Genomic DNA, 12,500 nt, shown 5'->3' on the forward strand with positions numbered 1-12,500 from the left:
AACTGAGGGAGAATTCAAAACCAGATGGAACAATCACAAGGCTTCTTTCAGATGCAAAAGACTCCGGAACACTACAGAACTCAGTAAACACATTTGGAATCTCAAAGACAATAATGTTGAATACTCTATAACATGGCAAATTCTTGCATCCAGCACACCTTACAACAGTGGTAACAAAAGATGCAACCTATGCTTAAAAGAGAAACTGTTTATCATATACCGTCCAGACTTGTCATCCCTCAACAAGCGCAGCGAAATTGTATCAGCATGCCGTCACGGAAGGAAACACCTCCTAGGTAACACATGAGTCAATCACCACGCCCCCACGCCTGCCTGTACCCACCCGCTCTGTGCCCTGTATAAACCATGGTATGTGAATGCTTCCATTAAAATCTCACCAAATTGATTGGCGAGCCAAAAGGGCCCCACTCATAAAATTATTCAAATAAGTCATACATTGTTTTTCTTTTACTTTCAACATTTAAGTCTTCAGATCTATCCGTCGATTATAAGTTTTTATATTGTTTTTTGTCTAAGAAATCTGTTTTATTTACTGTATGGCAAACACACCAAATATGCAATATTTTCCCCAAAAAATATTTGATGTGAAGTAATTGGAGCCTTCAATAAGTCAATAATTCATAACACATTGATTTTGATTCATTATATTTTTTGTGTTGTGCTTTGTGTTATCGGAGTCAAGATTTTAACTTGTTCTTATTACATTTCACCTGTTTGCTCTTTTATTCCACTTTTTAATGTTTGTTTTTTTAAATAGTATTATTAGAGTGTGCCGCGGGCCGCACTTTACACAGCCGGTTTAGAAGTACAACTAGTGCCCTCACGGGGGCGCTGGTGTGTACCAATTAGACTCGCCGTTGTTCTCCAGGAAGGGAGCGTGTGCACCAACAGACTGAGCCAGAAAGGCTTCATTCCTCAGCCCGTCACGGACTAACTGCTTCCTCCTCTCCCTTTCTCACAACACAACACCGCTTCACAAACTCCGGAACGTTCCATGCCTGTCAGCCATCTCAAAGATAAACGCCAGGAGCGAGTGAACACGAAATAAAACAAATCAGATAATGTAACTAGAATTAAAGTCAACATTCTTGTGAAAGCGTTCCCTCGTGTGGCCAACAGAGGAACTATAATCTGTCTTTGCTCTTAGTGTGTCAAGGGATGAGCAACCAGTTGACGATGCTCGGCACTGCTCAAAACCACTACAACAACATGGTGAAGATGTACGCCAACTGCTCCGTGGTCCTAGACAACCTGGAGATCACGCACATTCTGCAGCACCAGGACCTCTCTTTCCTCCAGGTGGGTGACAGCGTCGCCAATCCACGGCGCCCTTTTTGAATGTTTTCCTCCATACTGTTTGGCTCCAGTCCATCCAGGAAGTCGGCGGCTACGTTCTGATCGCCATTAACCAGGCGCCGATTGTCCCGCTGGTCAACCTGAAGCTGATCCGAGGTCAGAACCTCTATGAGGGTCAGTACGCCCTGCTGGTCATGTCCAACTACCACAGAAACAACTCGTCCTCCACGGTCAACTACACCAGCGGCGTCAGACAGCTTCAGCTCAGCAGCCTGACCGGTACCGGATCTGACGGCTTCTAATTGTCTTTGCCGCCGACTGTGCAAATAACACTTGTGTTGTCTCTCCGTCATGGTCAGAGATTCTTCGAGGTGGAGTAAAGATTACTCATAATCACTTGCTATGCAACATGGACACCATCCAGTGGGAGGACATCTTGGACAAAACCAGCAAGCCCACATTGCTTTTAAAGATGGACGACTATGCACGTGGCTGTATGTCATGTTGCTGTCACATAAAACATTGGCTTCTTTTTTGACGTGTGTTTCTCCAGGTGAGCCCTGCCATCAGTCATGTGTCAACGGGTCGTGCTGGGCGGCCGGACAGGAGCACTGCCAGAAATGTAAACACACTCCCAACACTCAGACGTACTGAAAAGTAACGCCTCTATTCCTTGCAACAGGTCTCTAATTAGCATCGGCATTGTTACCTGCGCCTCCTGGCATTTTATGAACTTCACAAGATGGCTGCTTTTGAAGTATCTTGACTGATCAGCATTCAGCAGCTTTATATGGAGGTTAATTTGTGCCTTTATTACGAAAGCTTTTTTTTTTTACACTGAATATATGTAACTGAATTTTTCGCGTTTGAATTTTGTGAACTTAATTTCTTTGAATTTCATTGAAAAAAAATTGCTTGCAAAATGCGTGTGTTGTAAAATTCAGTGTATAGAAATTTAGTGCAAAAAAACTCATTGTAAAATAATTTAGTGCAAAAAAAAATTCTGTGTAAAAAAAAAAAGTGTATAAAAATGTATTGCGAAAAAAACTCGTAACATAATTTAGTGCAAAAAAAAATTCTGTGTAAAAAAATCAGTGTAAAAAAATTCAGTGTATAAAAAGTCGAAAAATGTGCTGCAATGGACTGAAGCAATCGCTCCTGTCTCAGAAGCAGCCAATGAGGTGTCAAGTTTGAAGTCACGTGACACGGGTCTTGCAAAACAGCATAAAAAAGGCTACCTGGACATAACACAACATAATTAACACTTCAATGTGGCTCTCTGGATATTTTCAATTTTCAATTTGTATACACTGAAATTTTTTACACTGAAACACTGAATTTTTAAATACACACATTTTGCTAGCAAATGTTTTTTTCAATGAAATTGTGAGCATAATTTTGACCTAAAAAAATTCAGTTTACAAAATTCAGTACACAAAATTCAAACGCAATCAATTCAATTACTGTACATATATTCAGTGTAAAAAAAAGCTTTCATAATAAAGACACAAATTAACCTCCATACTTTTTCTAGCGCTGCATGCGCTTTAAAATGTTGCCACTCGGCTCGTTCATTGTAAATTTTACAGCGGTAGTAATGCGGACTGAGCAGTTTGCTCATTACCGTATTGACAAAAGTGATTCTGCTGCTGTATTGTGCAATAGGAACGGGTACCGTTCACCTGGGACTCGACACTGTTCTCAACGGGACTCATTTTCGGTACTTATGTGTGTTAATGAATGTTAAGTGTTTGATGATCACATTTTGTTATATGATCAAACATTTCAAAATGAGCTGATTACAGTTGTGTCTTGTTTTCGTACACATTTCAGATGCAATCGCACTTCCAAGACATTAGATGGCAGTACTGTATCTAAACTGTGTATAGAGAGAGTTTGGCCAACTCTGTTCCATAGTTGGTCCCCAACATGGTGCCCTGTAGCCACGTGAGGGTCTTTTGACCAATTATTTAGGAGATTGTCTGGCCATACTCTCTCTGATTGGTCAAAAGCCACTCACGTGACTACAGGGCGCCATGTTGGGGACCAACTCAGAAACCGAGTTGGCAATACAGCTCTGGGCTATCTGTAGTATATTGTCTAACTAGGAAGTAGCTTTTTCAAGAGAGCTCAATGTGTTATGTTGCGCCCTACAAAGTGTTTATACTGTAAGTATGTACTTATTACATACCAATTGTTTGATTCCTTATGTGCATCTTAGTTGTAGTTTTCATTAGCAAATTTGGGGGTGTTTAAATCGCCATGTATAATCGCTAATTCTAATCAGTAGCCTGTCAATGGGAAATCCAATGTAAATTAGCATCAAGCTAGCGCATTTTGGAAGAGTGTAGCCTTACTTTACGTTTGAGCGTTTTCTACCAAGCACATACCGCATTTTTCGGAGTATAAGCCGCACTGGCCAAAAATGCATAATAAAGAAGGAAAAAAACATATATAAGTCACACTGGAGTATAAGTCGCATTTTTTTTGGGAAATGTATTTGATAAAAGCCAACACCAAAAATAGACATTTGAAAGGCAATTTAAAAATAAAGAATAGTGAACAACAGGCTGAATAAGTGTACGTTATATGAGGCATAAATAACCAACTGAGAAGGTGCCTGGTATGTTAACGTAACATATTATGGTAAGAGTCATTCAAACAACTATAACGTATAGAACATGCTATACGTTTACCAAACAATCTGTCACTCCTAATCGCTAAATCCCATGAAATCTTATACGTCTAGTCTCTTACGTGAATGAGCTAAATAATATTATTTGATATTTTACGCTAATGTGTTAATAATTTCACACATAAGTCGCTCCTGAGTATAAGTCGCACCCCCGGCCAAACTATGGAAAAAACTGCGACTTATAGTCCGAAAAATACGGTACGCTTTTGTAGGTGTTGAAAGTTGCAGCATTTCTTAAAGGGAGAGCTGCTGCTTGAGTGATCGTTTCCTTGAGCCGGTGTTTAGTCTGCAACCGGACACGACATCACGTGCAACAGATGTATGGAAATATGGCACTGTTTAATTTTAATTGAATCGATGGAATTCAATTGGTGCCTGAAAAAACTACAGAATTCGGTACCAATCCCTATTGTGCAATGTGCTATGTTTTTCCATTCCACTTTCTCATGCACTCCAGATAATTTTTCAAGTTGAAAACTGTTTAATTGTCACCTATTCACAGCCTGGGTAAAACATATAACTGGAACATTTATAGTAAGCATTGACCCCTGCTGGGCAGCGTGTACACGTCATGCAGTGACACATCATGACCTGTGATGGCGCATGTTTCCCTCTAGTCACCAAGACCCAGTGTGCCGAGCAGTGCAGCAGGCGTTGTCGCGGTCCGAAACCCAGCGACTGTTGTAACGAGCACTGTGCGGCGGGCTGCACCGGCCCGCGGGCCACCGACTGTCTGGTCAGTGAGTCGCATCCAAACGTGAGCTCCCCCTTGTGGTGCGTCCGAGTGTGACAGCTGATGTCCTTTCAGGCGTGCCGGCTGTTCAACGACAACGGCACCTGCAAGGACGCGTGCCCTCCTGCCACGCTCTACGATCTGAAAACACACCTAGTCATCAATAACCCCAACGCCAGGTTCACCTACGGCGCCACCTGCGTCAAGTCCTGCCCGCGTAAGACACATGGATGGATACATAAATGTTAATGCGTGTGCAGCTTCTCACACAATGGCGCGTGTGTGTGTGTGTGTGTGTGTGTGTGTGTGTGTGTGCAGGCAACTACGTGGTGACCGGAGGCTCCTGCGTGCGCACGTGCGGCCCAGGCATGTACGAGGTGGACGACAAAGGCGTGCAGCGCTGTCGAACCTGCGAGGGAGTGTGTCCGAAAGGTAGCCCCTCCCCCACACGGCCGCCGTGATGAATCCGTGTAACGTTCTCGTTTGTTTCCTCCAGCGTGCGATGGCCTCGGCGTGGGCGCTCTTAGCAACACCATGGCCATCGACGCCTTCAACATCGATTTGTTCCAAAACTGCACCAAGATCAACGGCAACATCTACCTCATCCAGAGCTCCTTCAGCGGGTCAGTCAAAAACAACAAGCTAGCACTAGATTAGCTTGTGGCCTCCTGATGACGTCATCCCTCGCACTCATTCCAAGATCTGAATGTTGCTCTGATTGCTTCCTATGTAGGGATGCTCACTTTAAAATCCCGCCCATGGACCCGGTTAAGCTGGAATACTTTCGGACCGTAAAGGAAATCACAGGTAGGTCAAAAGATGGACTTACTCCAGGGGTGTCCAAACTCTTTGACTTGGGGGGCCGCATTGGGCAAAAAAAAATTGGCCACAAAAGCCGACTGCATGCAAAGTAACAATTCATCTATGTATATATATATATCCATCCATCGTTTTTCTACCGCTTGTCCCTCCTGGGGTCGGCTAGAGCCTATCCCAGTTGCATCCGGGCAGAAGGTGGGGGTACACCCTGGACAAGTCGCCACCTCATCGCACAACATTCACACAATCAACACAATGTTGCCAATCAACCTATCCGCAGGTATATGTGTGTATATATTAGGGGTGTGGGAAAAAATCGATTCGAATTCGAATCACGATTCTCACGTTGTGCGATTCAGAATCGATTCTCTTTTTTTTTCAATTGATTTTTCAAAATTTTTTTTATTATTTATTTTTTTATTTTTTTTATTTTTATTTTTTTAAATTAATCAATCCAACAAAACAATACACAGCAATACCATAACAATGCAATCCAATTCCAAAACCGAACCCGACCCAGCAACACTCAGAACTGCAATAAACAGAGCAATTGAGAGGAGACACAAACACGACACAGAACAAACCAAAAGTAGTGAAACAAAAATGAATATTATCAACAACAGTATCAATATTAGTTACAATTTCAACATAGCAGTGATTAAAAATCCCTCATTGACATTATCATTAGACATTTATAAAAATAAAAATAAATGAACAATAGTGTCACAGTGGCTTACACTTGCATCGCATCTCATAAGCTTGACAACACACTGTGTCCAATATTTTCACAAAGATAAAATAAGTCATATTATTGGTTCATTTAATTGTTAAAACAAATTTATATTATTGCAATCAGTTGATAAAACATTGTCCTTTACAATTATGAAAGCTTTTTACAAAAATCTACTACTCTGCTTGCATGTCAGCAGACTGGGGTAGATCCTGCTGAAATCCTATATATTGAATGAATAGAGAATCGTTTTGAATCGGGGAAAAAAATCCTTTTTGAATCGTGTTGAATTGAAAAAAAAATCGATGTTGAATCGAATCGTGACCCCAATAATCGATATTGAATCAAATCGTGGGACACCCAAAGATTCACAGCCCTAGTATATATATATATATATATATATGTACATTTATATATATATATATATATATATATATATATATATATATATATATATATATATATATATATATATATATATATATATATATATATATATATATATATATACATTTATATATACACACACATATACAGTGTTGTCTATACATATATATTTGTACATATTTACATACATATATTAATATATGGATTAATAATCAATGATTAATATAATTGGATATCACGAGTATGTAAAAGTATTGACTCCTACCTTGTTTACTTCCGTGACGATCTCCTTAAGGTTTTGTAATCAATCAGTAATATCAAGCAGCTAAAATGTACCAAGCATGGATAAGTGTGGAGAGAGTGTTTTGCATTTTTCCCATCATGCACTGCAGTGGATTTAAATGGGTGTAATTGTGAATTATGTGTGCCGCATGGACGTTTTTTATAATAGCCATAAACTTCAGTGAGCAGGTTGTGTAATGTGTGGCAATGTGTGTTGACTTTATGTGTTGGTTGCAGTTTGCGCCATGAGTGGTAATGGGTGTTGGATTGGGTCATATAAGTAAATGCTGTGATTGTCTGCTATTTAAAATCGATATTCCTTATTAAACTCGTAAAGACTCGCGGGCTGAACTGTCGACGCCGGAGGGCCAAAGTGTGGACACCCCTGACTTATTCGATGTTTTTGGTCCTGAGTTTGAGTGTGTTCCAGGATGCTTGTTGATAACATCCTGGCCCGTGAACGTGACGTCTCTGTCCGTGTTCGAGAACCTGGAGATTATCCGAGGAAGAACCACGTATTCGTAAGACGCCTTCCTGATAGGACTGTGCCGCCCACCTTGGTTGGACTTATTTCATAGCAATACTGTGTGTCCTCAGAGACCACAGCTTGGTCGTGGTGAATCTCCAGAACCTTCAGTGGCTGGGTCTGCGCTCCCTGGAGGAGGTCAGCGCGGGGAATGTGATCGTGAAAGACAACCCCCAGCTGTGCTACACTCGCAGCGATCAGTGGGGCAGCCTCTTCCGATCGCCGGACCAATTAATCAAGCTGAAAAACGTGATGGCGCCCCAACTCTGCCGTGCGTTTAAGAATGTTGTCATCGTCGTCGTTACTTGCTAAGCCGCAATCTCAGAACCTTTTTCTGCTCTCCGTGCAGAGCAACAGAACCACACCTGTGACGAGCAGTGTTCAGACCAAGGCTGCTGGGGCCCCGGGCCAACCATGTGTGTCTCCTGCCGCCACTTTGACCGCAGGGGGCGCTGTGTGGCCTTATGCCACTTGCTGCATGGGTAAGGACACGCCCCTCCGCTGCTGTCCATCAAGCGGCAACATGCTGACCTGCTGTGTGTGCGCAGGGAGCCCCGGGAGGTGGCGGCGAACAGCAGCTGTGTGGAATGTCACGGCGAGTGTCTGGTGATGGACGAGACACCGACCTGCCACGGAGCGGTGAGTTTTTGACAATTTATTAACATTAGAATAGAATACAAAGTACTTTATTGATCCCTGTGGGAAATTCAGCACCATGAAGCTTTATGAAGCTTAGACTCGTCTTTCCATCCTCGGCCGCCTGTAGGGTCCTGACCAGTGTTCCAAGTGCGCCCGCTTCAAAGATGGCCTCCACTGTGTGCCGCGATGCCCTCATGGCGTGATGGGGGACAGCGACTTGATGATCTGGAAATACGCTGACGGCGCCGGCCAGTGCCAGCCGTGTCACCAGAACTGCACCGAGGGGTGGGGACACGTTAAACTCATAAATTGAGGACTTGAACGTAACTTTGTGTGCTTGTGTCTATAGCATGATCTGATAGCTCAGTTACAGCTCTTTTTATTACCAAATATGTGTTATATGTGTTTTATGTTGCACGATTGCACCAAGAAAAATTCCTAGTTTGTGAACCCGTTCTCAAACAATGGCAATAAAACTATTCTGATTTTGATTCTGATTGTGTCTGTGTGCAGGTGCACAGGTCCTGGACTGTCGGGTTGCTCAGGGTTAGCATGGCGAATCCATTTTATCTCATCAAAAGTCAACATGTCTGAACAACAGGAAGTTATATGCTTGCTTATTTGTGTCTTCAGAGCGTCCTCGCACTCCACGCTGGCGGTGGGCGTGGTCAGCGGGCTCTTGGTTATTGTCCTCCTCGCGGTGGTGGTCTTTGTGTTGCTACGGCGACGGCAAATCAAGAGGAAAAGGACGCTTCGTCGCCTTTTGCAGGAGCGAGAGGTAGGGCGCTCACTGAAATTTGTCTCCCCCTGGTGGGTAGACTATAAAATGACGTGTGCTTACAGCTGGTGGAGCCGCTGACCCCCAGTGGCGAGGCCCCCAACCAGGCGCTGCTGAGGATGCTGAAGGAGACGGAGTTGAAGAAGATCAGGGTTCTCGGCTCTGGCGCTTTCGGGACTGTATACAAAGTGAGAGACATTTCCAGAACCTTCTCCAGTGAATCGAATGTAGATTTAGCATGCAGCGCATGAGAGAATGTTGTGTCCTTCCAGGGTGTGTGGATCCCCGATGGCGAGAACGTGAAGATCCCGGTGGCCATCAAAGTCCTACGGGAGGCGACGTCGCCCAAAGCCAACAAAGAAATCCTGGACGTAAGCCACCGTCGTCTTGTCAGCCAGTCCTGGGACTAGGAATGGGAATCGAAAAAACGGTCCTTGTTCAGAACTGGTTCCCAGTGTATCAATTCCTTGGAACCGCTTGCCAATTTTCAAACGATTCCCTTAACGATGCCACGGTTGGGAATGACAGCAAAATGGTGGCCAGGCGGAACAAAAGCTCCAAAGTTAGGCTACATTTTACAAGAAAAGATTGCAACAGCGTTATTTGTATTAACTGCAAGGCTGCTATTTTATCAAAAAAAGGAAATACGAAACATTTGAACACGCAGCATGCAATAACTACAAACGAATGTCGCTTCTTTTTAACCGCGTCCATCCCATCCTCGCAGCAGTAACGCTAGCATGTCATCTTCCGTAAATACAACAGGTACAAACTCTCCGCCTATTATGTTAGCACTAGCGTATGTTAAATTGAAATTAATGCCTTCTCATTTAGATGAGCATAACGACAGACAGATTCTGACTGGCTCTGAGGCGGGCAGTAAGTACTCGCTCCAGCTCTCGTAAGCCACTATAATTCTCCTTTCACCGTCGCAGAGAAGAGTACAAGCAGTGATTAAGTTTGCGGTCAAAAGCTTGCACACATTTGCCACAGTGCTCCTGATTTTCGAGAGGTGAAGAGTTGCATGTTTTCCTGCAGCCACACTTTCACTCAATCATTATATTATACAGGTGAAACTCATAACATTTGAATATTGTGTAAAAGTCCATTCATGTCAGGAATTCAACTTCAAATATGAAACTAATATGTGATGTTAACTCATGCAAAGTGAGATATGTCAAACTTTTATTTATTATAATTTTGATGATCATAGCTTACAGTTTTTAAAGACCCAACATTTTCTGAAATTTTCAATTGAAGGTTTTCATAATGCTAGGTTCACACCAACGGCGCTTTGACGGCGCTTTAAAACGGCATGCAAAGCGGCGTTATAGCGTAATAAAGCCTGATTAAAGCGTGAGGGTCCTAATGGATCGTGGGAAAGCTTGTAGTGAAGCGGGACATGCGGCAAGTTCGCCAAAAATTTTTAAACGGTTTAAAAAAATTCTGCGCTCTGTCAAGAATGGAATAAAGCGCCGAGAGCGTATGAAAGCGTGACAAAGCTCAGCAAAACTTGACTAAAAGCGTAGGAAAGCTTAACAGATCTTGGTTCAAAGCGCGGACCCCTACAAATAGGAAGTGACTGTGATATTGACTAGTGACATTGAAACTTTTATGTAAAAACAAAACAGGATTACAAATCCATTCTCTTTTGCATCATTGCCTTTTTTATACGATGATCATTGTTTCTGTACTTCAGTTTGACATTACTGTCTATAATTTTTCTGTATGAAAATGTTAATAATAAAGAGAATATGTTACGTTTTATAAAAGAAATGCCTTTTATTATTTTCAACTAGCATAAGAAATGAAAGATAGATATTTATTAAGATGACAAAAATAAAAGAAATAAAGATATAAAACATAATATAACGGAAAAAAAAGAGAAATTGAAAAAATAAATGAATATAAAAAATGTGTGGATAATTGCCTTTTATTATTTTCAACTAGCATAAGAAATGAAAGATAGATATTTATTAAGATGACAAAAATAAAAGAAATGAAGATATAAAACATAATATAACGGAAAAAAAAGAGAAATTTAAAAAATAAATGAATATAAAAAATGTGTGGAAAACAGTATACTGAGTTTTTCACATTTTTTTCTTATTTTTGTTGTAACAATGCACAACAGAGCTTGATAATCGCGTCAGAGCCTGATTTAAAGCGTCAGGATCGCATCAAAGCGTAATAAAGTTCAATAAAGCGTAATAAAACGTATCAAAGCGTGATTTAAAGCGTATCAAAGCGTGATCAAAGCGTGAGGAACGGTAACAAAGCGGCAACTAATTCGTATCAGAGCGTATCAAAGCATAACATTACTTCAGAGATCGGGATATTCGTGGAAAAATTGACAAAAATGACGGCGCTTTGCTCGCCGCTTGAAAGCGCGGCAAGCGCCGTTGGTGTGAACCAGGCATAAGCGTTTCACCTGGTAAATGTAAACAAACCATTCTATTTTTTCAAATTTCACCAATATATTTTCTAGGGAGAAACGAAGATTTTAAAAAGTTTTGAAAATGTTACTAAATCTTACATTCTTGCGTAATTCCCACATTTGTTTTATTTTGTTAAATTCTACAGAATACTATTTATTTCTTATATTAATTTCCCAAAGTGATTTTTCTGTGCTACGTATGTTCGTCTTAAGATCTTGTTATTGGTAAGCTCATGTTACCTCTAAACCAGGGGTGTCCAAACTTTTGGGCATTGAACTAAAAAAATTTGGGGGCCAAAAGCACACTGCATGTTAAGTAGTTATATATATATATATATATATATATATATATATATATATATATATATATATATATATATATATATATATATATATATATATATATATATATATATATATATATATATATATATATATATATATATATATATATATATATATATATATTCAGATTCATCTTCATTGTCATTGTACTGGGGGTTACAACAAGATTTAGGGTGGGAGGTACTCCCACAGCCAACTGTGCACAGCACAGACAAAGATGAAATAAAAATAAAGACAACACATGGAAGTGGCTAACAGAGACAAATGCTATAAAAAGTGCTATGAATAAATTAATACTGAAAGTGCGATGAGTATAAAAACTGTAATGTATTAAATATAAAAATATAAATACTGAAGGTGCGATGGAAGTAGGTAAAACGTGTGTAATAAAAGGTGCAAAAGTTCAGGATGAGGTAGTTTGCGTTATAGTTGGGGGGTCGGCAGATGTAAGAGGTGGAGTTATCTCAGACTATTTGGGTGAGTGTGTGTGTGTGTCTCTTAGTGTTTGCAGTTCTAGGGTAAGAAGATGTTTGTCAGCCGACTGGTGCGGGATTTTATTGACCTGTAACGTCTTTTAGAGGGAAGCAGGTCAAACAGGGAGTGAGCAGGGTGTGAGGGGTCTTCTGTGATGGCCGTGGTTCTCTTGAGCGTATATAGCCTATATTTATGTAGCATATATATGTATAGCATATATATATATGTAGATATTAGATTAATATAATGGATATATAGTCAATTATTATAATTGGATATTAAGAATATGTGAAAGTTCGTCTCCTACCTTGTTTACGACCTCAAAGTTTTTTAATCAG

General features: G+C 40.9%; 1 protein-coding gene across 1 annotated transcript in view; it reads left to right on the forward strand.

Moving 5' to 3' along the window:
* LOC133629805 (melanoma receptor tyrosine-protein kinase-like) overlaps window positions 1-12,500 on the forward strand; it is a 52,464-nt gene that overhangs the window by 30,811 nt on the left and 9,153 nt on the right. Inside the window, exons 3-20 of the mRNA XM_062020821.1 lie at window positions 1,169-1,320; window positions 1,389-1,596; window positions 1,677-1,811; window positions 1,871-1,939; window positions 4,630-4,748; window positions 4,821-4,962; window positions 5,064-5,177; window positions 5,242-5,368; window positions 5,479-5,552; window positions 7,394-7,484; window positions 7,561-7,760; window positions 7,839-7,971; window positions 8,038-8,128; window positions 8,256-8,413; window positions 8,642-8,674; window positions 8,762-8,906; window positions 8,972-9,094; window positions 9,179-9,277. Of these exons, the coding sequence (XP_061876805.1) occupies window positions 1,169-1,320; window positions 1,389-1,596; window positions 1,677-1,811; window positions 1,871-1,939; window positions 4,630-4,748; window positions 4,821-4,962; window positions 5,064-5,177; window positions 5,242-5,368; window positions 5,479-5,552; window positions 7,394-7,484; window positions 7,561-7,760; window positions 7,839-7,971; window positions 8,038-8,128; window positions 8,256-8,413; window positions 8,642-8,674; window positions 8,762-8,906; window positions 8,972-9,094; window positions 9,179-9,277 (2,213 nt within the window). The remainder of the gene's footprint in view (window positions 1-1,168; window positions 1,321-1,388; window positions 1,597-1,676; window positions 1,812-1,870; window positions 1,940-4,629; window positions 4,749-4,820; window positions 4,963-5,063; window positions 5,178-5,241; window positions 5,369-5,478; window positions 5,553-7,393; window positions 7,485-7,560; window positions 7,761-7,838; window positions 7,972-8,037; window positions 8,129-8,255; window positions 8,414-8,641; window positions 8,675-8,761; window positions 8,907-8,971; window positions 9,095-9,178; window positions 9,278-12,500) is intronic.

Source organism: Entelurus aequoreus, linkage group LG15, assembly GCF_033978785.1.
Source record: "Entelurus aequoreus isolate RoL-2023_Sb linkage group LG15, RoL_Eaeq_v1.1, whole genome shotgun sequence".
Classification (NCBI taxonomy): domain Eukaryota; kingdom Metazoa; phylum Chordata; class Actinopteri; order Syngnathiformes; family Syngnathidae; genus Entelurus; species Entelurus aequoreus.